At 35.1% G+C, this 24,617-nt stretch overlaps 1 protein-coding gene and 1 long non-coding RNA gene across 2 annotated transcripts in view; both read left to right on the forward strand.

The window, feature by feature from the left end:
• LOC124299125 (sodium-dependent neutral amino acid transporter B(0)AT3) overlaps positions 1–23,194 on the forward strand; it is a 521,903-nt gene extending 498,709 nt beyond the window's left edge. The window contains exon 17 of the mRNA XM_046752087.1: positions 22,449–23,194. Within this exon, the coding sequence (XP_046608043.1) occupies positions 22,449–22,644 (196 nt within the window). The 3' untranslated portion in view covers positions 22,645–23,194. The remainder of the gene's footprint in view (positions 1–22,448) is intronic.
• On the forward strand, positions 6,071–9,322 carry LOC124299130 (uncharacterized). Its single transcript, XR_006906944.1, has 5 exons — positions 6,071–6,135; positions 7,548–7,773; positions 8,025–8,256; positions 8,329–8,432; positions 9,131–9,322. It is a non-coding gene; the product is annotated as an uncharacterized LOC124299130 (long non-coding RNA).
• Positions 23,195–24,617: the final 1,423 nt, after the last annotated feature.

Raw genomic sequence — 24,617 nt, forward strand, 5'->3', positions numbered from 1 at the left:
AACTAAACTCAATAATAATTTCATTGTGTAAAAATAATTAAAATTATTACCAGATACCGCAATAATCATTGCGTTAAATGTTGTCCATCCACCCAGTGGTCTTTTTTTAGTATCACGCTACTCGACTACATAAATTTTGGTTGGATCTGCCTCTAAGTCTTGGTGATATTTTTCGTCATCAAATTTTCTAATCCACTTGACATCAATTCCAACTGTATATTTCTTGTCGTCAGGACCATCTACCCACTTCAGCAGCGCAAAGAGTTTTTTTGCCATCCTGTTGACATGTGTATGTATTAATATAATATACACGCTATTGTTTTAGGTTAATTTCGGTTTTTTTTTAATTTTCGAATGTACCCAGGATTTTAATCAGCATTAATTTTGGTGTGCTTTGGTTTTTTATAATACTACATTTCTTTGTTTTAAACCAATCTATGTAAAAGCAAAACACCAGTAACTTACATTTTTTATTCAGATTATTATTTTTTCATAACATTCATTTTGCCGTAATTTGTTGTGGCCGAGAAAAATAATGATTTCAAAAAATAATAATTACTTACTTTTTTATTCTACGATGCAATCAACCTTTTGTAATAACGTTTTAGATTCTTAATACTGTCAAAAGCTTCCAGTAATCTAAAGTGCTTGCCGTGTCGTTGTAAATGATTCTCAAACGCATCTAGTTCACCAAGTCACAGTGCTGCCAACTCCACTTTTTATACTTTTTGGCGGGATGATAATAAATATTATTAAAAATACTTCAACTTAAATAATACACATATAATGTAAAATATTTTATAAAATCCAACTGAAAAAATATTTATCTTATTGTTTTTATTTCACATACTTTTTATCTAATTATACGAGTTCACGGCTGCTCTGCTGCTCTAATGGTAACTGTTACCGACTGAAATATTTTACTAATCCGGAAAATTAATTTTGTCACTCATTGTTTGATCTCACTTTGGATTAGGCAATTTTTTTTCAATTTTACATGTTTGTTTATAATATTATTTATTGTTTCTTTCATTGTTTTTCTTGACTTCAATATGTAACGTTGAAAAAATAACATTGAATCAATCGCAACTCCTGATGTTTTTTTTACGGCGTTGATTATTTATATTAAAATCATTAGTGCTAACATCCATCTCTAATAAATATTTATAAGTTTACAAGTTATTGGACATTACCTCTGAACTTATTAATATTATTTATATTTTTTCTACCATCCAGTTTTTCATCGTATTTAAGATAGCAATTCGTACCGATTGGGGTGTATACATCCGACATATAATTCCTGGTTTGGTATTTTAATTACTGTAATTTTTTCCTTAATCATCACCAGGTCGATTGCTGTTAGACCCGTTGTTGACTTCTTCATTAAAATCAAATGATTTAATCTCCTGCTGGGAATTATTTTCGATGAGCATTTTTCGTAATATTGTCCTATTGCATAACATTTTAAAATTTTATTCACTTCTAATACTACATAAGCCAGGACCTCGAAAATTTGACTATCGGTTAGTATGACTGTGTAGCTATTTCTCTTTGTCACTCTTGTATATTTAATACTGTGAAAAACTTCGCTGTTGATAATAACACGACTAAACATTGTTTTTGCACAGTTTTCATCGGCCTCGACATGTATCCGTTGTAAAGCCAAATGATATGCTGCTGGTAAATCATATTTCGTAACACCTCTTCCTAAAAAGTGTGCATTACCAATTATTAAAGATGGTTTTGATATTTTTTTGGAATTGAGAGTATTATCTATGTATTCCAATTGATCTGAAGATAATTTATGTTTAAATAATGCAAGAAGTTTTTCAAAAGCTAGTTTGGTTCGAAAACATTCTAAGATTTGGAGATTTGCGGCGTTTGAACTTTTTACAAATTTCAGTAACAGCTGGTAATAATCTTTATAAATGAAGGCGCTGTGAGTCCAAAGCGGGCCCCAATTTAATACACTTTCGGGCAAATGTGTAAGCAAGTGTAAGTTGAACGATATATGCTCACTTCCGTACAATATTTCCGTGTCTTTTACAAATTTAAATATACACTGTCGAGCATAGTCAACGTCAACTTCTAATATTGATGATTTTAACAAGATGGACACAGCATCAACTATTAAGCTCCAATGGTCTGCATATTTTCGTGGATATAATGAGTTAATTATAGGCAAACTATAATAAAGAAGCCATGCAACCCACTCGTGTGCCTTCTAATGCGATCTGTCAGACATTTTTCTTGGTGTTCTGGAAATAAATTTCGACGGTTTTAAAGATAGTCAATAATTATCAATTTCTGTTATAAATTGGTTAAAATAAAAGTCTTTGTCATGATTACTGGTGTCAAACCATAATTTAGCAAATTGTCGGCACAGTCCAAGCGCAATACAGTGCATCCAATCAACGTCTAAGTTTTTAATGATATCAAAATTTGGAATATCACATAAATTAGAACGTTTTTTGATGCCTTTTGACTTCGTTTCTGCATGTTGTAACGTTTCATCGTGAGATCTAAGACTCTCACCAAAAGCATTACCGTCATCATCGATTGTGTAAACTCGAACATGCCCGTTGTCTTTTTTTTCCATTTTTCCAGGACGTTCACAAGGACCGCATCCATATGAAGCACGAAACAATGAAGAACATCGAAGTTCTGGGCGCTCCACTGAATCACATATTCCGATTAATATTCGACATTTTCTTTGGTACTTCTTTCCATTAAAGATATATTCGAAACCATTATTATTTAAAGCTGTTGCTTCAGAAACAAATGGCCTAATATACTCATTCATATCTGGTTTTTTCGATCCTATATACAAGCTACAAAGAAAAAAGTATTTTTTACGAGATTTAATTTCTAATTCATTAATTGTGCAAATTATAGGTGTTATAGAAGTATTAGAGCTTTTGAATAGTGGAGCTCCATCTACACTGAAATTAAGAATGATGGTAGTTTCAAAATTTTCTTCGGGAATCGGAGCTTTATACAGTTCCCCGTCATGAATGTCCTCAATTGCATAAGAAATTTCTTTCTTTCGAGAATTTTCGTCCATTAAAGTATCATGGAAGCGTTCAAAAAAATCTGTCAGCTGGTGAGTTAACGGCAAATACAAGAATATATGTCCAGATCGGTGGTTGTCGTTCACATTGACATTTTCGCCACATTTTGGACATGTGAATATTTCTTCTGCATTATCGTGATTGTTCCTAGATTTCCTCGTATTTACTTCTTTTCCAAGGTATGCAGAACAGCTTGGACAGAAGTGGTGAATATCAATTGGGATTGAATAATTATTGATTATTTGTTTTAAATGATACAGCGTTGCAAACCCAAAAGACTCACCACTCTTCAGTTAGTTTTATAATATTTTCAGCCGCTTCATTTGAAACATTAAACCTTACTTTATAAGAAATTACCAGTAATGATCTAATTATCACTTCTTCTGGAAATTTATCAACCACTTCTTCATCTTCTGTAGATGGATTCTCGTCCTGCTCATCATATTCTGCAGAGGATACTCCGAAAAATTGATCGCATAGTGGATTGACATAAGCCCGACTAAATTCAGTTCTCTCATTAACAAAGTCATCAGAAGACACACTACTTTTGTCGTCCATATGGCATTCCATTGAACATTCACTTGATTCATCACAGCTGGAGAAAGCAACGTCTTCCTCATCAGACTGATAGGAGTTATTTTCCTGAAATTAAAAATAATTTTTATGAACATAATAAATAATGTAATAAAATATTTCAAAAATTATTATTCTCTCTGTCATTGTAAAATTCTTAAAAAGACGTACAAACGTTGCAGGAGATGGTTGATTTGAGTCCAATTCAATTTCACTAACTGTATCAGTTACAGATATATCCTCAAATAATTCTGCATTCTCCAATTCATCGGGTAGAATAACATTATCATCACCTTCATCGATCTAATTATATGATTACGAAAAACAAGTAATGAAAATGTGCAAGTGATAGAAGATTTCAATTGAAATATAATTTATTATATTGGCATACCTCGGATGAAGAGTCGTGATCAGAACGTGAGTTTGTATTTGACATCGCAGTTCTAAAATGTGAAAGATATGATGAATTTAATTTGGTATAAATATATCATGAATTGAAAAAGCTCACGTCGTAGAACATTGAGCAGCATATTGTTTTCTCTTCCAGTAATTCAATGTCCGTTTGGGAATTTTCTCAGTACAGCCGTGATTTAGAAATTTTTTATTTGGACCTCGTTTACGGTTTCTTGATGAATTATCCATATCTGATGTTAGCATAATAAAATAATTAAAAGTAGCTCTTGGTCTACGTAAACTAACCAAATTGTTTTCAATGTCAACTAGTGGAATATTTCAATCGGTAACAGTTACCATTAGAGCAGCAGAGCAGCCGTGAACTCGTATAATTAGATAAAAAGTATGTGAAATAAAAACAATAAGATAAATATTTTTTCAGTTGGATTTTATAAAATATTTTACATTATATGTGTATTATTTAAGTTGAAGTATTTTTAATAATATTTATTATCATCCCGCCAAAAAGTATAAAAAGTGGAGTTGGCAGCACTGTGACTTGGTGAACTAGATGCGTTTGAGAATCATTTACAACGACACGGCAAGCACTTTAGATTACTGGAAGCTTTTGACAGTATTAAGAATCTAAAACGTTATTACAAAAGGTTGATTGCATCGTAGAATAAAAAAGTAAGTAATTATTATTTTTTGAAATCATTATTTTTCTCGGCCACAACAAATTACGGCAAAATGAATGTTATGAAAAAATAATAATCTGAATAAAAAATGTAAGTTACTGGTGTTTTGCTTTTACATAGATTGGTTTAAAACAAAGAAATGTAGTATTATAAAAAACCAAAGCACACCAAAATTAATGCTGATTAAAATCCTGGGTACATTCGAAAATTAAAAAAAAACCGAAATTAACCTAAAACAATAGCGTGTATATTATATTAATACATACACATGTCAACAGGATGGCAAAAAAACTCTTTGCGCTGCTGAAGTGGGTAGATGGTCCTGACGACAAGAAATATACAGTTGGAATTGATGTCAAGTGGATTAGAAAATTTGATGACGAAAAATATCACCAAGACTTAGAGGCAGATCCAACCAAAATTTATGTAGTCGAGTAGCGTGATACTAAAAAAAGACCACTGGGTGGATGGACAACATTTAACGCAATGATTATTGCGGTATCTGGTAATAATTTTAATTATTTTTACACAATGAAATTATTATTGAGTTTAGTTGTACTTTGTTATTATTAATGTTTCATGTAATAATTATAAAAATATTGCCGATGGGTTCTCTGTTAAAGTGACATAAAGGATCCGTAAACATATTTCAAGTTTTACAACATATAAATAGTATTAACCCTTTCGGTACGGACGCATTCTACGTCGCGCCGTCCCCGCTGACCGAGCAGTCGCGGCAGGCGTCCGTACTTGCGGAACAACTGCAAGCGCCCGTCAGACGCACAATACCACGCTATCTTACGCAGAGCGAGTGCAGTCGCCCGTAAAAAAAATGCTTAAAAAATTATAACATAATGTTGGGTTACCATGGTCACCGTTCGTACATAACTAGCGTCAAATGTAGGGTTACCACGGTCACCGCTCGTACAGAGCGAGCGTCAGGCGTTGGGTGACTATAGTCACCGCTCGTACAGAGCGAGCGTCGGGCGTTGGGTGACTATAGTCACCGCTCGGACAGAGCGAGCGTCGGGCGTTGGGTGACTACAGTCACCGATCGGGCCGAAAGGGTTAATATCGACTTTTTTTCTCAATTTAGATTCAATTGCTGTACTAGAAAAAAAAATTAATGCTCTTGATGGAATAACATCCCCAAGGAAAGTTTTAACTAATGATGATAACGAGAATGAGACTGATGATTTGACTGGGAACCTAAAACGTAAAGCTGATGAGGATGAGGTATAGTTGGTAAACTTCTTCTCGAAATAACTAATATTTTAAAAAATACTAAATTTAAATAAATCATTTATAAAACTAATAATTTTTATTTTTATTCTCAGGATTCAGAAGCTACGGCAGCCAAAAAAATTAATTTTAGCGAAATTGATTTGGAAAAAGACGAAGTATGATTGCATTAAGGTAGTTCTGGAGTTTTTTCATCGACTTACGGATTGCATGAAATTTCAATATGGTGTAGAAACAACCTTAATGAAGCGATTCCTAAATTTTTAAATCAATCCACTACGTAGTTTGTGAGATAATTGCAATTAAAAATCGGTTATTTTGTACGCGATGCCTATACCTAACACGTGAACGGATAGACTTTGCTCAGATTTTTTATTATAGGCGCTAAACGCCACTTACCGTTTTCGAATAAAAATGCACGTGTATGCAGTACTATTGTGCGATTCTTTAAAAAAAAAAATGGTAATTTTCCACTACTCAGTTTCGGAGATATTGACACTCGAAAAATATTAATTTTATTCGTCACGGAATTCACGCCACGAAAACACAATCAGCTGTGATGAAATGGCAACAGTGTTCGCTGCGGCGATCTGGTGGGCGCGCGGTAAATTCCGGGAATTTGAAATGTGTTTTTTTCTGAGTTTCAATAATTGCGGAGACGAGTTGAAATAAATGTTTTCTCTCAACAAATGAAATTTATTTCATTCATTCATACGTGTATATATATACACGACATTTGACAACCATGTTTGGTCGACATTTGTGTGTCTTTATAAAATAAAATGCATCAATAAATCAAATATGTATTGAGTGTCTAACAAATGATGAAAAATATTTAAAACAACAACAATTTTTTTTTTTTTAAATAAATAAACAAGTTATATTAAAATCAAAGCTTATTTTTTAGGTGCACAACAACCTTGTCGATAATTTTTGTGGCTTATGTAACCTTTGGTTTGTTTGAGATCGTTTTCTCGGATAATAATTTTTTTATTTCCACTTCGCCGGTTTTTAAATATATCTCTTTTAGAATTTCATAGTGGATTCCGGCTCCTGCTATTTTTTTAATCATCTCGTTGGAAATCACGCCTTTCAAATCTTTTAAAGTTGGTAGTAAAGTCTTTACCATTAATAATTGTTTATAAGGCTTACAAACTCCAACAAAATCTTCTTCAAAAACCGACCCTTGAATCTCACTCGTAATGACATTTTCACACTCTTTTGTTAACAATATTTCGTAAAACACTGATACACGGTGGAAGCTACAAATATATAAGAGAATTGCGCTGTTGCCACGATTACAGCGCCGCGCTCTATGCGTGTAGGGGACCTATCCATGCATGAGGTGTGATTGTGTAGGACACACAGAGTGTACTAGCTCTGTCAAAAGTTCTTAACCGACGGCATCATATAAGACTTGGGTTTTACTGTACGCTGCGGTCGAAACTTTTGGCTGATACGTGTACCTCCAGAAATACCTTAAATGAAATTTACTCGAATTATTTAAGGATTTTAGAGATTCAATCTTATGGCATTCAATGGATGATAATGATAGTAAATGAATTTTCAGCCCGTTGAAGAAACAGATATCACTATTGTTTCTGAAGTCGTTCAAGCTGAAGATAAAGAAAAGAACGTTGCAAGTGAATCAAGTAACACCACTGGAAGTTCAACTTCGGTTTCCCAAAATAAGAACCTTAGCAATATTGATGGTGTAAAAACAAGCTACCAAAATGATTGTCCATCAATTCCATGCTCACCAAATCAATATGTGACAGCAGGGCAGTTAAGAGAAGGTATTGTTTCATAAAGATTGTTAATATTTCATACATGAATATAAATTCATCTCAATGTTTGTATGTTTTAGTACTGAATGCAATAAAAATTCTCTACGAAAACAAACCAAAATCAATCTCAAAACCCTGTGCGTCAGATAGCAGTCAAAAAGATGAGAATTCTAATCCTGATTTTGTATGTTAATTTTTAGTTATTTACATCCGCAAATTTTATACTTTCTCTAGCATTAAATATTGATTTCATTTTTTAGAAAGAACTTGGACAGAAAGGTAGTAAAATTTTCATAACTGGAGAGCAATGGAGTGCTATTAAATCCAAATCCACGTTCACGTCTATGGGTATTGCTCTTGTTACGGCTACATTTGATATGACAACGCTGTTGCGTAGTAATTACAAAGGTGGTAAGTCAAAAATAAAAAAACCTGATGATGACAATGTCGTGTACAGTGCACTGGATCAAAATATAATTGCTGCGATTAAAGGTAAATATAAAATAATTATAGCTATTTGTTTAGTAAGCCATACTAATATTTGAATTGAAAATTGTATTACAGACACTGTTAAAAGCCGTTTCAAGAGTACATTTAACGATTCTAAATTTGGTTCTGCAATAAATAACAAATTAACTGCATTGAGGAGAGACCATAAGCTGAAAAACGTAAGTTTAAATAAATTACTATTCTATAATTGCTATCACCAAAAATTTTAAGATACACGAATGCTGTATTCATTTTGTTCAGTCAACACCCAAATTGCCCGGGCGAGGCGAAGTTCGGCTTACCCGCAGCAAGAAGGCAGCACTAAGCAGAGCATAGATCACCCGACAATCGATAGCCAATCAATGAATTTTTAGTTCAAATTCACTGACACTTGCGCATTTCGCTATTCTCTGACGTCACTCGCTACGAATTTTCTTATTGGCTCTTAGCTATGGGACATGCTTAGTCTTCCTCACAGGGAAGAAGACTCGATTTCTAACGGTTTCCGCCATTATTACTTTCGGCTACCTCTAGTTCACCTCGTGTTCTTTTTCTTGCCGCTAATTCTTCTAATTCTTTAGCTACTGATAACAACAATTACTGTGTGAGAATTCGCTTTAAAGCAATTATTAAACTAATTGTGATCTTGGGTGCATTCGCTACCACGTGTTGCTCTTGGCATTGTATATATCGGGTACTTCGCTAACTGTATATAGTGTGTCCAATAAATCTCGTTATAATTTTTTTTTGCTAAATTTAGTGCGCGCAGTGTTTTTATTGTGACGACCTGTACCAAACCAGATCCCGAGTCTCCTCTATTGTTACTCGCTAAAACACATTTTTTTATGTATTTTATTTTATTTATTCATTTTTATAGACAAAAGCAGCAGACGCAAATCAGAAAGAGAGAGAGGAAAAATAAGTCGAAGAACAAGATGAAATTTGAAATGCTTTTGAGTTTTTTATTTTACACTTGCTTGTTTAACTTTTACTTAATACTAATTAATACTTACATACTTTTTTATAATCACCAATATAACCGGTATTGATAAATTTTTATAATTTTAAACTTGAGACAAAAATTAAGAAATGATTTTCGAAAAAACATTTAGAATAAACTAAATATAATTAAATTATACGAAATATCTTGAAAACGTACATTACAATCAAATACACAAAAATATAAACCTACCTATAATTTGTTAATCCAGTTCATGTCAAGATCCTTTTCTCCCTTTATTTCTGTATATATTCTTAAATATATTTCAATATATTTTTGCACGCACATCGAAGTGAACTTTGCATATATTTGACCATATATTTTAGTTTACATGCCTGCATATATGAATACATATATGGGAACATATATATTGTTGCGTATGAATTCGATATATATTTTCGCATATATTTCGAAATATATTCACACATATATTTCTGGCATATATTTTTGGGCAAATTCTGTTATATTTTTTATATATTTTTATGTGTTTTACATATATTTTCAGATATATTTTTATAATTATATTCTGAAATATATATTAAAATAAATTTTTTTTCGGTGTGGGATCGATGCCCCGTATACACATATAAAAATTCGTATGATTGAACTGTGAAATATTTAAGATGGTTCTAATTATTAATGTAATATATCTTATGTCGCTTGGTACAATAATGAACGTTTTCCGTACGCGAAACGCGCACACAATCCCTATTTTCACACCTCGCAAAATAAAATTTTGTACAATGCTCGACGGAAAAACTTTTTCTGATGTTTTATGATTAGATCACTTGCCTTCGACTCGTGCTCCAGACTCACACTCATAAGAAAAAGTTTTACCGTACTCGCATCATAGTATACTATAAATTATACTCAAAACTGTTTACGGTAGATAATAAACACAGGACTGAACGATTCAAAAATTACATGATTGAATATTATTACAATTGCAATCATTGTCAGTTGAAATGATACTTAACAAAAGTGGAAACAAAATAAAAAATCCAATTCATATCTTATGTATTTCATTTTCATTTATTTTATCTCTTTAGACTTCAATGAGTTCAGCTTTGAATGAAATATTCAAAAACCTGCTGTCGGAGAAAAATACGAACGTTTATTTTCCTGCATTACAAGGATATGCGAGCAGTTCATTATATTATTCAACGCCGAAATATGGGTATGTCAGAAGAACTTTCCTGAAAGCCTCACCTTACCGACAAACAGTCCGAAAATGTGTTTGAATCGTAGACTTTTTTCCAGGTATAAACACACAAATTTCAGATAATTTGAGAAAAATAGTTCAAGAAAACCTCTCGAATGGCAAGAAATTACAATTCGGAATGCAAGTGGATGGAATGTCTACAAAAAGACTTACTGACAATAAGTGGAATAGCAAAAAATTTCATGGGCTAGTCGATCTAGGAACCACTGGTGATGACTGTCATCACGCTGTAGAAGCGAATTATGCGTTGGTCTTCATGCTGGTCGCTCTCAACGGACATTTTAAAACCCCGATAGCTCATTATTTCATCCATTGTTTATCAAATCAAGAGAGAGCTAATATTGCCAAACAAATTTTACTCTTCCTACACGAGTACGGAATTAGTGATATATGCTCCGTCATATTCAGTGGAGCATCTACCAATATTCCAACAGTGGATCAACTTGGATGCAACATCCGGAATAACGAGGAAAGTAGCTTTTTCGAGCATCCTACTACTGGAAAGCCAATATTTGCTGTACTTGATGTTTGTCATATGGGGAATCAGTGAGAACGACCTTTGCTGATTTCGTTACAATCGATGATGGTGGTGGCCGAGTAGATTAGAATTATATTGTCGAACTTGTGAAATATCAAGATTAACAAGGATTACATTGTGCGAAAAAGCTTAGACAAAAGTTAAATCAGCCATCAAAGTTTTGAGTACGAGAGCAGCTGATGCATTGAAGTTCCTTGAAGAAGATTTCGAAGTTCCAGGGCGCTGATTCTACAGCCAACTTCTGTAGGACAATGCATGATATCTTCGCTCTTTTGAACTCTAGAAGAAAATTTGGAAAAAACCGGTCCGAAGAATGCATCACTGCAGAAAATATGAATAATTTTAAATCAAAGGTGGATTAATTTATTAAATACATTAATGGGCTGAAAATAATTCAGAGGTGAAGAAGTTTCTGTTTTAAAAGTCACAGAAGAACCGGATTCTAGGGATTCATGGTGGGAATGAAAAGCGTCTTAAAACTGGCACATTATACATTTGACAATCAATTAATGTCATACTTGCTGACATACAAATTGTCACAAGACAGCCACGAAACATTTTCTCTTGCTGCAGGAAAATGGGAGGTTTCAATAACGATCCAAGTTGTCGACAATTCAGATCCGCCTACATGAAATTGTGCTTGCACGTAAACTGCATTGTTCCTTAAGAGGCAAATTGTTCATTGCAAGATGCGACAGACTTGCTACAAGTAAGTTCAACACAGGACGAAGGTGACGATACATTATTGGATGCAATTGCCTCCGACCATGATTACGAGGCCTCTAATGGGTGGGTTTGGAATGAGTATTGCAGCCAAGTAGTTAGTTACATCGCTGGTGCAATAGTCAAAGCTTAAAAAGAACAATTGAATGCCCATTATGTCTACAAGCATTAGAATCGGACAATGCATCTTCGCTGCTTCTAAAAGGGAAAAATAGAGGTGGCTTACTTAAGCCCAGTGATGACGTCGTCATAATTTGCAAGACTGCTGAAAGGGTAATATAGGGGAGTCCGAATAACATTCTTACTCTGAAGAATGTACTACCAAAACTAGTCATTGATGCTAAACAGAGGTGGGCAGTACTTCAAGTACCTGGTATTTGTGACATACTTGAAGTACTTCGAAAGTACTTCAAGTATTGTACTTAAATTTGCAAGTATTTGGCTTGTACTTTAACTACTTGTAATTGAATTTTCAAGTACATGATATGTACTTCAAGTACCTGTACTTAAAATTTCAAGTACTTTCTTGTACTTCAAGTACTTTTTCAAGTACTAAGTATGAAGAACTTTCCAATACGTTTTGATAATGAGTGCATGTATAATGCCCAAGAAGACTAGAGACAGGAGACTCAACTCGTGGCGTGGGGATGGACCCGTGTGTGACCGTCACCTAGGCGTCGCTACTAGTCGCTATTACCGTGCGCAACGCACTACTGCGCAGCGAATAATTCGAGGCCGTGTTCGCGGGTCTCATATAGGGACCGTGCAGATGTTCTACTAGCGCCGCTCGTGGGCAATAGCAGAACAATTTGTGCCTCGATTCGTGTCATTGCATATCAGACAAATAATAAATAATCGTACATTTGTTTATAATGTTATATTTATGTCAAACAAATATCAGATTATAAAAGGTATGTGAAAATGATCTATTTAAACTATTTATTTCATTTTTAAATTTGAAGTAATAAAGATGATAAAACAAAAACTCTATTGAAATATGTGGTTTCAGTTCCAACACCAACTTTTAGAACAATGCGCGCGCATACACGCGCATATGGGAAATTGACGGCACAGAAACTTACAATTTGTCCACCGCAAACGCTCGCGTCGAATTTGTCTAGATTCGACCCACCTACACGGTCCGTATACATATACAGGTCTGGAAACAAAGGCGAATTCCAGTGGTGGGGGAAAATACGCTTCGTATCTAAGGCGGTGCTGTGTTGTCGACAGTTGTCCAAACCCCCGTCATCGTTGTTTAAAGACGTGTATGTAAGACCGTGGTCAATACATCGCTCCTTTTACGTACTGGGTTAACCTCAAAAGCCCGAGTTTCTTTTGACGGAGAATATTGGAAGTCCAGGGGCTAAAAAGCCGAAGAAAAGGATTTTGACGCTACGTTTAAAGAATAAGAAAAAAACTGAGGAGATCGGGTCTGTGTCTGTTCCCGATCGACGAAATGTTCCGCATCAAGAAAATCACGCCGGACATCCAAATAACGAAGAAGAGGATCCATCTGAAAATTTCAGTATGTCTTCGCTTCATTCCTCTCTGCTAAGTGCATCACTGACAGATTCTTACGAACATTCACGGTCTCCAGGTAAGTTAACAGAATACTATTGAATAGGGAAGAGTGGGGCAAACTAGACATCCGGGGGAAACGGGCCGGTGCCTAGTCAAAATGCACGAGTAAATAGCAAAATTTTCTGAGAGAAAATTACAAATACAGGTTATAAAACTTCAAAAAAATGGAGTTAGAACTTGGAAAAAATTATATGAAATTGGAAGTGCCAAATGGTCAAAACTGGCCAAATTTCGTCGAAAATACGCTCATAATGCACGATTAAATATATAAAATAGATTAGTTTGACTAGTCAGAATACTCTTTGATCCAATTCACCGTGTCAAATTTGTTTTTGTAGCATAGTAAGTTATCAAAAATCGTAGGTGACTGACGCTAACATTTTCACCGACTAACAAAATGATTTTACTATAAATTTATTAAAAATTTGCGCCGCACGGAGGACGCGCCTCAATTCGGAGTTGGTTACGTGCGCTCGATAACTCTTAACAAGCTTGAAAAAAGTACAAATTATTCCAAATTTTTTTTCTAAGCTTGTTTGGATTTTTGGTGATTTTTTCAAAAAAAATTTTCAATATTTACTACTTTTTTTTCTGTATTTTTCCTGGTTTTTCGTTGCTATTCCCCATCTATATAGCTTTCCATCGAACCAACATTACATGAACTGGTTGCTAATTTTTTTTTTTTTATATTATTCATTCGAAGCGTGCAACAAAGTTAATTAATGACGTTGGTATTTTGTATCTTATCATAGAGGAACTTTCTGCCACGGAAATGACGAGATATATCCTGACAAAGAAAACGACGCTCCATCTCAAAATTTCAGAGTATCCACTCGTGATTCCGGTTTACCAACTATAGCATCGGCAGACTCATCTCAGAGCCCTTATTCTCCACGTAAGCTATAAAAAAATAATTAAATATGGAAAAATGTTCTTGGACCAAAATTGTAAACTCCGTAATCTTTTACGTATCATATATCTGCATTAAATTCGTGTTGAACACCTATTTGTTGTTACAAAATTACCAAGACCGTCCTTTCTTGTCTTAAAATTAACTTGACTCGGTCTTTTTGAAAATATAATTCTGAGAAAGTAAGACCTTACGATAGGTATGAAGCTTCAAAAATTAAATAGTCCGATTAAAAATTCTAGGAGAGCCACTTTCACAAATCGCTCACGTTACGAACCGAAAGAGCAGGATTGTTGATTCCAACTCAAGCGATTCGAGTGATTTTGGAGGCGAAATTGTCCCAACTCGACGATCGAAAGATTGACTGAAAGCACAATCACGGAGCAATATGAGATCCATTGCAGAAATTATAAGTACCGAAGAATCTTCCAGGCCTTCGACAAGTACAGGCATATCAGCAGAGTCTGCGTCACGTAATAAAACTCGATCATGTGTCAATCGGGATCGGTGCGACTCAACACCCGAAAAAGACACTCAGACAGAGCCATCTATGTCTGCTACCGATCTATATGCCACGAGAGATATACAAGAAAAGATTAACAGTAGCGCAATGTTCGACGGAACGTTCTTCAAAATCTGCTAAAAAGTCTGCGATACCGAGCACATAAAGGTAATCTGCCAGGCGTGTCCTTATAGGAAAGTGCTTGTAGGATCTTTATCGGTGACGACAAATCTATTAAAGCACTTAAAACGTGTGCTCCCGACGTCTACGGCAAATACTCTTCATACAAAAAGGAAAAAAAGGAGTTTAAAGAGGGAGGCAAAGTTCACAGAATGCGAGAACGAGTCAACTAAAAAGCAGCGGAAAAAAACACAGACCCACGTTGAGGCTCAAAACGCTTTCGAAAATCAACCAAAATTTATAATCGAAACAATGTCACCGTTATCAATCATCGATCAACCGAGATTCAGAGAACTTTTCGAAGGTTTCCACGTCAACCTTGTAAGTAGGCGCACCATCACGCGACGAATAGCTGAAATGGACAAGCAACGATTCGAAGTAACAAAACAGCTTCTTGACAAACCCAGTTACTTCTGTACGACCGCGAATATTTGGTCTGCAAAAGGTAGAAGCTTTATAGGCGTAACATGCCACTTTATTGACGATAATTACTCCCGTCAATCATTTCCGCTAGTTTGTAGGCGATTCAATGGACCTCATACGTACGATCGTATCGCTGAAATATTATGCGATATTCATTCACAGTATGGATTGAGTAATTCAAAGATCGTAGCAACGATTACCGATAACGCTAGGAACTTTGTAAAAGCGTTCAAGGAATTCGGTATCCAAGCAAATTTCACGATATATAAAAAATCTCACGAGCATGATGGCCCACTTGAAAATGAGCATAATGATTCATCTAATTCGGACGCGGAAGAATCGGATTTATCCGAAATAGATTCTGTGAATATCACGCGATATTTGCCACAGCATCTGAGATGCAGTTCGCATACTCTTAATTTGGTCGCAACGAGCGATTATATGAGTGCGCTAAGGTCTAACGATCGATTATGCAGTCGTCACTTAAGGGTAGTCGCGAAATGCTCGAAGCTCTGGCATAAAGCCGCATTACCAAAATCTGCGGAGATCATCGTTGCCACTGTCCATCATACATTCAGTTACCCAACGGTAACTCGATGGAACTCGTTCTATGATTCTTTGACGCAAATTTTGAATTCTAAGTCAGAGTTACCATTATTATTCGAGCTGTTAGGATTGGGAGAGTCTCTCACCCCAAACGAAATTGCGTACATGGAAGCCTTGTCATGAAACCGATCGTCCAAGCTTTGGACATACTACAAGGCGAAAATAGTTTATCATGGAATCCTTCTATCGACTCTACTAACGCTCAAACGTAAGCTTTGAGAAACTCTGCGGAAGCAGCTCAAGATGCAATCGATTTCTGGCAAATACTTGTCAAACGAGCTTTGACGAAGGGTTTGGATCAATTTTTTCGTTTGACGACACGGCTACTGATGCAATTCTAGCGCCAATATCTCATACTGCTTTCAAATTGAAGTGGTTTCACACAGTCAAAAACGCGTATAAATTTAATTTTCCTCTTACTAAAATGAGAGAAATGTTTATGCGTAGCTTAAACACGTTCAGAGACGTGATGATCACCGACTCTCCCGACGAATACAACTCAGGTTCAATTTCTTCGTTCCTAAAACTTTCGAACAACTGAGTTTTGCAACACGAATCGGGTAGTCGAAGCAGTGGCGACGACGAATTACCGATCACAGATAACGTCCAATGTGAGCTGTTGAAATACTTGGAGGACGAGAGATCAAAATTCGTGATGTTAAACGATTACCCCATTGTAAAAAAAATGTTCTTTCGGTATAATACTCCGCTCACATCTTCAGCTCCAGTGGAAAGATTGTTTTCATTCGCAAGTATCACGAATACTCCGAAACGACTGGCTCTGTCGGACAAGAACTTCGAAAGACTCGTGCTATTGAAAAGTTTTTCGAAGACGAACACGAAGTTGAAGTAGTTTTTAACAATCAGTGTATTGTATTTCTTATTTTTGAAATTTTCAGATCAATAAATATTAGTTACAATCGACAATGCTATTTTTAAATTATTTCCAATTCTTCGTTTAAATATTTTTGTTCTAATCTACCTAACCTGAGTAAATCATACAATCTGAAAATATATTTTTATGCAAAAAGTACTCGAATCAAAATCAAAAGTTTAAAGAGTGCGTAAGAAATCAAATTTGAACTTGAAAAGTATTTGAAACTTGATACTTGACTATTTCAAGTACATGGTACTTCAAGTACTCGGTACTTCAATTACACGGTTCTTCCAGTACATTGTACTTCAAATACTCGGTACTTCAAGTATTTAGGGTACTTGTTACTTGTAATACGAGAGTACTTCAAGTACTCACGGTACTTTGTACTTTGACTTGAAGTACTTTCTGGTACTTTGCCCAGCTCTGATGCTAAACGATTACTTCCGCATAGTTTATTTCTTTCTCATTAATTATAACTAACCATAGAAATGAGTTGGCGGAGAAAGTTTCAACTAAATATTGCAAAATGATATAATATCACAAAAGTCGTTCGCTACAAGAGTTAGTTCAACGTTTAAGAAGATTCCACAATCGACTCGTTATCTTTGCTAACCAGTGATTTTAGTGTATCAAGGTTCGCTGCAGCGAATTAACAGTCAAAGTTGATGTAAAATGAAAAATCTTCTTGAGTAAGAATTTCTTCTCTGCATGCACGATGTAAGGAGACTGTAGTGTGTAGATGTTTATGTTTACCCCTTTCAATCCTTTGCTTCCGATGAGAAGCCCGTAAGACAGCAATGCCGTCTATTAAATGAGATGCGGGTGTGCAAATCATTAACCTACGAGAGAATTTTTGTTGGTTTGTTGTTACAAATTTGAACTCACTGGTTATGAGAGAAATTAAAGACAACAGAGTCAGGGCGGCTAGGTGGTCTAGTGGAGTAAGTCTCCGGTAAAGCATCGCTAGATTCCAGGTTCGATTCCTGGCTCCGTCGTTAATTTTTCAAATTCACCAGTTGTTCAAATTTACATATTCTCAACGAAAAATCTTCTTCTTCTTCTCCGCCCCTAGGCTTGGGACCTCAATAAGTGACGAACGGCTACACGGATTGAGTTCAAATTTAAACAAGAAGTCACTGCCATTGAAGTCTCGCCCCCTATTGATTTGAAAGTAAATCCGAACATGCACTTAAACGAAAAAAATTGTTGAAATCTTGAGGCACGGAACGCTGCTTGGGACCTCATTATGTATTAAACTGCTATGCATATTGAACTTTGAATTTGAAAATAGTGAAAGCCATTAAAATCTTGAAGCCTATTGATTTTGATGTGAATCAGAACACGTAATCAGACGTTATTACCGTTTTTCAGAAGACTTGTTAAGAGCGAACCATCGTGCCCGCCATCTTTGTAGTCAACGGCAGAGTTGATTAGTGATCAACGTAGGAATTTCCGCGGTCAGGAGCATAGACATATGCAAAATCATTTATGGTGCCTTCGGGGTCCCATATTTCTGAAATTTTCTTTGACGAGAACATGTGCAGCCCTCACGGAAAAATCCCCAACTTGGTTGTAAATTCGTACCCCTAACTTTTGTCTTATCGGAAATTAGCATCATCTATGAGTTAGGGGTACGAATTTACATTCAAGTTGGGGTTTTTTTCCATGAGGGAGAACATTAATTCTTGGGTATCAAAGACTGATTCTGTTGTAACGATGTATAGTTTTTTTGCTTTTATTTCTGTATTACAACAAACTTGTTGATGATTCATGGTAATAATTGCATACACTGAGATATGTCATTTCATCATTATTCGACATAATAACGTAGCCTTACACTGGGCTTTAAAAAGAATAGGATTACCAAATAGATCCATCAATATGTCGAAATAGAACAGAAGTACGCATTTATGTTACTATAGAAGTATACAGGATAATTACTTGTCAATTTTTTTATTCCACTTACTGTTGGTTACAAAAATTTGCAAAAAATGTTTTCAAAAACAGTTCAACACAAATATCATATATCATTAGAGTGGTCCTTAGAAAGCTTATTTGGAAAAGATCTGAAGATTGGCTACAAAATAAAAAAAAAAAAATTGGAAAATTCTTCGAATATTGGAGATCAACAAAAACACTCGATGACGATGATTGATCGCCAACTTCAAGCAATGAATGATGAGTGCGAATTGGGAATGATGACTGATTGATTTGTGATTAAATTATAAATGTTTCATCTTTTTTTTGTGGAAATATGAGTAATTTTGTATGCTACGGTACAATAGCTCCCTGGGAGAAGAGAGAAATATGTATCTGTGGGGAGCATGCGTACACAGCGCCATTTCATAAAATAAGGTGTGTAAAAGGACAGAGAAGGGAAAGGAGAAAAACGGGGAAAGACAAGAGAGTCAAGCAAACAAAAGCGGAAGCAAATCCGTGCAAATCTTTATCATCATAAGTTTAATACGTAATAAATAAAATGAATACTCTGCATGATAAATAAACGAAGTGTGTTGAACATTTATTTCGTCCATCCCAGCCATGTAATTTAACATTTTTATCTTCAATATTCCAAGCATTTTTCTGCCATGGTTTGAATTGTTTCAGGAGTGTCAACGTACAAAGCTATGATTTTTTCCTCATTTCCCCGTTACAATGGAAATAGTGTTCAAATAGCTGATGTAATAGTTCATTTTTCACATAGATTTTTCATCATTAGTGATTATTAGCGGTTCCTATCCAAATTCGAAACTCAAAATGCATATATGGTCACAGGCACCCGTTTTAGTTGAAATAGAATGTTAAAATTTCTGACAAATTTTTTCTAATTTCTTTTTAACCTATCTAGGAGGTTCTGAGCCGGTTCAAATAAAAAAATGACTTTTTTAAGGATCAGTTTAATAATTATACTGAACAATGCCACATGCGTTGCTTCTTGTATTGTCAAGCTGATGGCCCTCTCAAAATCAAGCGCGTACCCGACGCAGCAATCAACCTTCAACGTCAGAGTTCCTGTAAAATAAAAAACGATTATTTCGAAAATTGCTTCCCAATATCTCGTATCGGTTGTAATTTGAGAAAATGAGATACAAAAAATCATGTGCAAGTTATGTGGTATGTTGAGCTATGTCTACCTATCATCCAGTATGGTTACTAAGATGTGTACATTCACTCCATATCATCTTCGTCGCATTTCCATACTGCAGAGTATCACCTTAAGGGTTGTAATATTTCCACATGACACCATTTTTGAGCTGTTACCGTACACATTCTAGACTCCCTCAAAGTTGGCTTGTAGTATTCGATTAGTACAATTTTGTACATTTTCAACTCAGTGCTTTCTTGGAGCCCTGGCTGGATTGATTCTGTGCCCATCGATCTTCGAGGCTGCGTTAAAGCCATCAAGCAAATAAGCTGCAGATCTCAATTATGTTCAGTATATACTTGGCACAGCAGTCTTTTGAAGATCAAGGTACGGTATCTAGAAAATCAAAAAAAAAATCTGCATTACGTTTCCGAAGAAGCACGGCTGTTATGCGCTAGTGTAATATTACGTAGTGCATAACATTTTCTAGTAAAAACATATAAAGTATGCAAATAAACTGTAATCTGACTGTAATTTCATAATTAAGAAAATTGCTTGCAGTTGAAATTTGGTAGTCGGATTCTTTTCCATCGTAGCACTCAACTTTGAGTATGACTCTGGTATGTTGAATTGTACAACGTTCCCAGCGCACTGACAAAGAACATCCGCGAAGTGTCTGCCTCCGATTTTGATAAAACTTGGTAGGAATGTTAAGTACGCTAAAATAAAAGATATGTATTTTTTTATATCGGCTGAAATTAATTTTTCTAGTAGTTCTTTTATTTTAGCATACTTAACATTCCTACCAAGTTTCATCAAAATCGGAGGTGGACACTTCGCGGATGTTCCTTGTGAGCTACAACAAGCTGGTGTTCAACTGAAGGAGGCATTTAATTTGCTTAATAATGCTAGAAGTGAAAGGACAGTTGATAGAGAAGATGAGTGTGACTTGTTTGGCACAATGTTGAAGTGAAAATCAAAAACGTTACCAGGATACGTACGTGGAGTATTTATGTATGAAATCAACAGGATATTTATTAGAAGAATGCGTTTCAATAATTCTACAACTGCTATTACCAATGTATCAACAATTGAACACCTGAATCCACGTACATCTTGTTATATTCTATCATCAAACGAGTCAAACTGCAACAGACCTCCATATAGTTTATCATCATATTCAGTGTCATTGTACTCATTGTTAGTACCACACGGAGAAAGCGTTTATAATATAAATGCATATCGACACTACGTATAACTTGAAAGTCTAAATATACTTCATAATGAAAGACAATACGAGAGAAGAGATTTGGTAAATGAAGCATTTGTAATGGCCTTTTCAGAAAACGATAAACCGTGAAAGTAAAGTTGTATCTATTTTATATGCATTTTCAAATTATTGATTTTAAATGAACAAAAAAAAGAAACGGACATTACACTACTTAAATGTACAAATGATTTTTTTAAACCTTTATTTCACCCTTTAAAGCTTCATTCAATGCCACACAGACTTCAAGTACAATTTTTGAAATTATTTCACTGAAAACTTTAAATACGTGGTGGAGACTTTCATAACCGTCACCAATAGCTGAATACCTCAAAGTGATTGTGAGGCGTATCATGGCTGGTATTGCTTTTCTGAAATGAGTATTCTCATTTGAAATAACTGGTGGGATTTTATTTAATAATGTAATAATTCGAATATACCCGTCAAATGAGCACAGCGAAAGCGGGTGACAGTTGACAAATAGAGTGGGACACGTGGTGTGTGTCTTGACCAATTTCGAATATATTCAGAAGAAGCAATTCTTGGGCAACGACTCTCTTGCAGAAATAAGGTACGGAGGTTCCTGCTTCCGTAATCAAACATCAGATACCGAAGATCGGCGAACAACTTATATCTCGCAGACATTCGACGAGAGCTCTCACCAAGAGTGTATTGCCGGCATCAAATTGCCAATGTAATCCACGTGTCCAAAACATTAGGAGTCCTAGTATCACTGCAGGCATGTGTACATTGCTGATGCTATGTTTCGAGACTCATCCCGTTCAGCACTTATGTTCTACCTTTCAACTACGTAATCCCTAGTCGTCAAAATACGATACCTTGCAAGACCTTGTCTTAGTATAATTTACCTCTTCTGAAATATCTGAACGAGAGCTCTATAATATACTATTTAAATGTGTAACTGCAACGTTTATCTTTTATATTCGATTGACGTAATTATCCTGGGATAATTTATATGTAGTTCATATTTATATATGTAGCTCCATACGTACTTGACACGTAACACAATCGGTATGTGTTTCTTATCTTGAAGTTTTCCGTGTGGGCAATTACCTAGCTGCCGGCGAAACGCCGTTCGTACCGTTAACTCAGAAGGAATCCTGGAATACCTAAATTTTTGTTTTTAATAAATTTTACTTTTACTTCTTATACTTGAATTTTACCTACATTTCATTTTTCATCTTTCAACGAATGTGTTGTACTCCCTGTCTGAAATAAAGAACCAAACTAATTTGAACAAATCTTCACTCTCCGCAGATACTTTGGTATCCTGATAATAGACGACAATGAGAAGGCCTGGTTTCCTGCCGCAGATTTGAAAGAATTTCACGGAATCGTACCCCATGAAGTCACTGCATCAGAGACGCTGCTTTTCTGCATTCGGAGTGACGGAAGTGAAGGTCTTTGCTGCCCGACAGGAGGCTCACACGATGATGATGATGATCTTACATAAGTTCTGGGAGAACTGCTCTCGTACAGACTACTCGTGCCTACCAAGTGACTGAAATCAATATCTTGAGAGGGGAAGATGGAGAAGATCGGGGTGAAAGAGAGAAAGAGAGAGAGAGGCAGAGATGTGTCTAGACGATATACACGATCCGGATAATACGGATGATACAGATATGTGAAAGGGAAAAGTTTTGTTACGTTTCAATTTCCAGTATCATACGTGGAAAAATTCATTAATAAGACGAATAGAAATAAAATTAAATCCTGTAAAGTTTTTGAAAAAAATTCTAATACTTTTTCAAATCCTTGAAAACGTTTCGGAGGATTCCGGTAAGAACATGTTGGGAATTATTCAATTAGTTAAACGTATGACAAAACTGTCCACAATCGAATTTGGAATTCTTTTCTAATCTTTTTGAGTTCATTTGACCAGTTTTTCGTGGAAATCTAAAAATAATCTGAGTTTAGATTAAAACTGAAATATCAAACAGATTTCCAAAGTTGCTTGAAAAAAATTCTACCTACTTTTGTTCTCAGATAGGATCACTCTTTTGGCGTTTCTTACAAGTTTAGCATAATTTTACTATCGTCTTTCAAGAATCTTTGTATTAAATGTTTAAAATAGAAACTCAACAAAAAACGAAGTTTCATGAATTCTTCAGTAGACATTCTCGGTGTGATTGAGTTGTCATCGTGATTGTGCTCAACTTTTAACAGCAACCATCTCCATTTGGAGGTACCATTTTAATTATAAAGATGACCTTCACTGATGTGGTACGGTATTTTACAGATTTCATGATAAAATAGATCACGCGATGTGTTTTCATACATATAATCATTTTCATGCTATTGTCTCATTAACGTCATTATCACATTGAGTATTAGTAGAATATCTATATAGTGCATGAATCGAAACAAATTATTTATCGATGTAAATACGACAAAATATGAAGTGCATGATTATCAGTTGTAAACGTACTGCATGTACTGTATCTGTTATATTAACTCGTAATTGCAATTATCACTCATTCTACTCGATCTTTCACCTCAATTCGGTTGAACGGGGGTGTCCACTATTCTAATAGTTACTTGAATATTCGAATTAAGATTCACGCACCTACAGAAAAATGTGTTAAGATTATCTGTGAAGTGAATCAAAGAACGTTGATCACATGATATCTCCACATATTTGCTGTATTCAGTGGTACTCTAGCAATAGAAACCATGTCTTTTCATGAAAACTACAATATCAAACTAGTTGATTAAAATTCATTACAGATTCCTAGTAAAACACTCAAAATTAATGAAGGATTACTATCGTAGAGTTAGATACTTACTTATTATTTTAATGAAATCACACAGTAGTCGAACTAGTCGAACAGTTTTTATCAGTATGACAGTAATCATTATATTGTTATATCCATAAATCACGTTCAAAGTATACTTCTCTGTCACCAAGTTATTAATCCTTTATTGAGCACCGTCTTCATTATGTCTTAACCATCGTCACTTTGTACGGTGGTTTTAGCATGTGAATGCTGAATATAGAAGTGATTTTTCAAAATGTTATTGAGGTAGATCTACAGAGGTGGATTTTGACGAATTTTGGGCTACCCGTGTAATCTGCCACTAGAGTTACACAGATTGTGCCAGACGATAATGGTGGCGTTGATTCGGTCAAACCCCACCTCCGTAAGTGTCGGTGCTAAATGAACCTAAAAATAAAAATGCTGTCTACTAATAATAATGTTGTTTCGAGACAGCCGTCAACTTTCGCTTTTGACGTTAAAATTCACACATATTCATGGAATGTTGCGAATCTGTGCACAATATTATGACATTTTAAATACATATTTAATTTGATTACACATCCAATAACAAATTAGTTTTGTATTGAGTAATTCGGAAAAAACGGGTGTAGCCATCGCAGGATACTGGTCAAAAGTAAATTCTTAGACGTTCTCACATTGAATTCAT

This window comes from Neodiprion virginianus, chromosome 2 (genome assembly GCF_021901495.1).
Source record: "Neodiprion virginianus isolate iyNeoVirg1 chromosome 2, iyNeoVirg1.1, whole genome shotgun sequence".
NCBI classification, from domain to species: domain Eukaryota; kingdom Metazoa; phylum Arthropoda; class Insecta; order Hymenoptera; family Diprionidae; genus Neodiprion; species Neodiprion virginianus.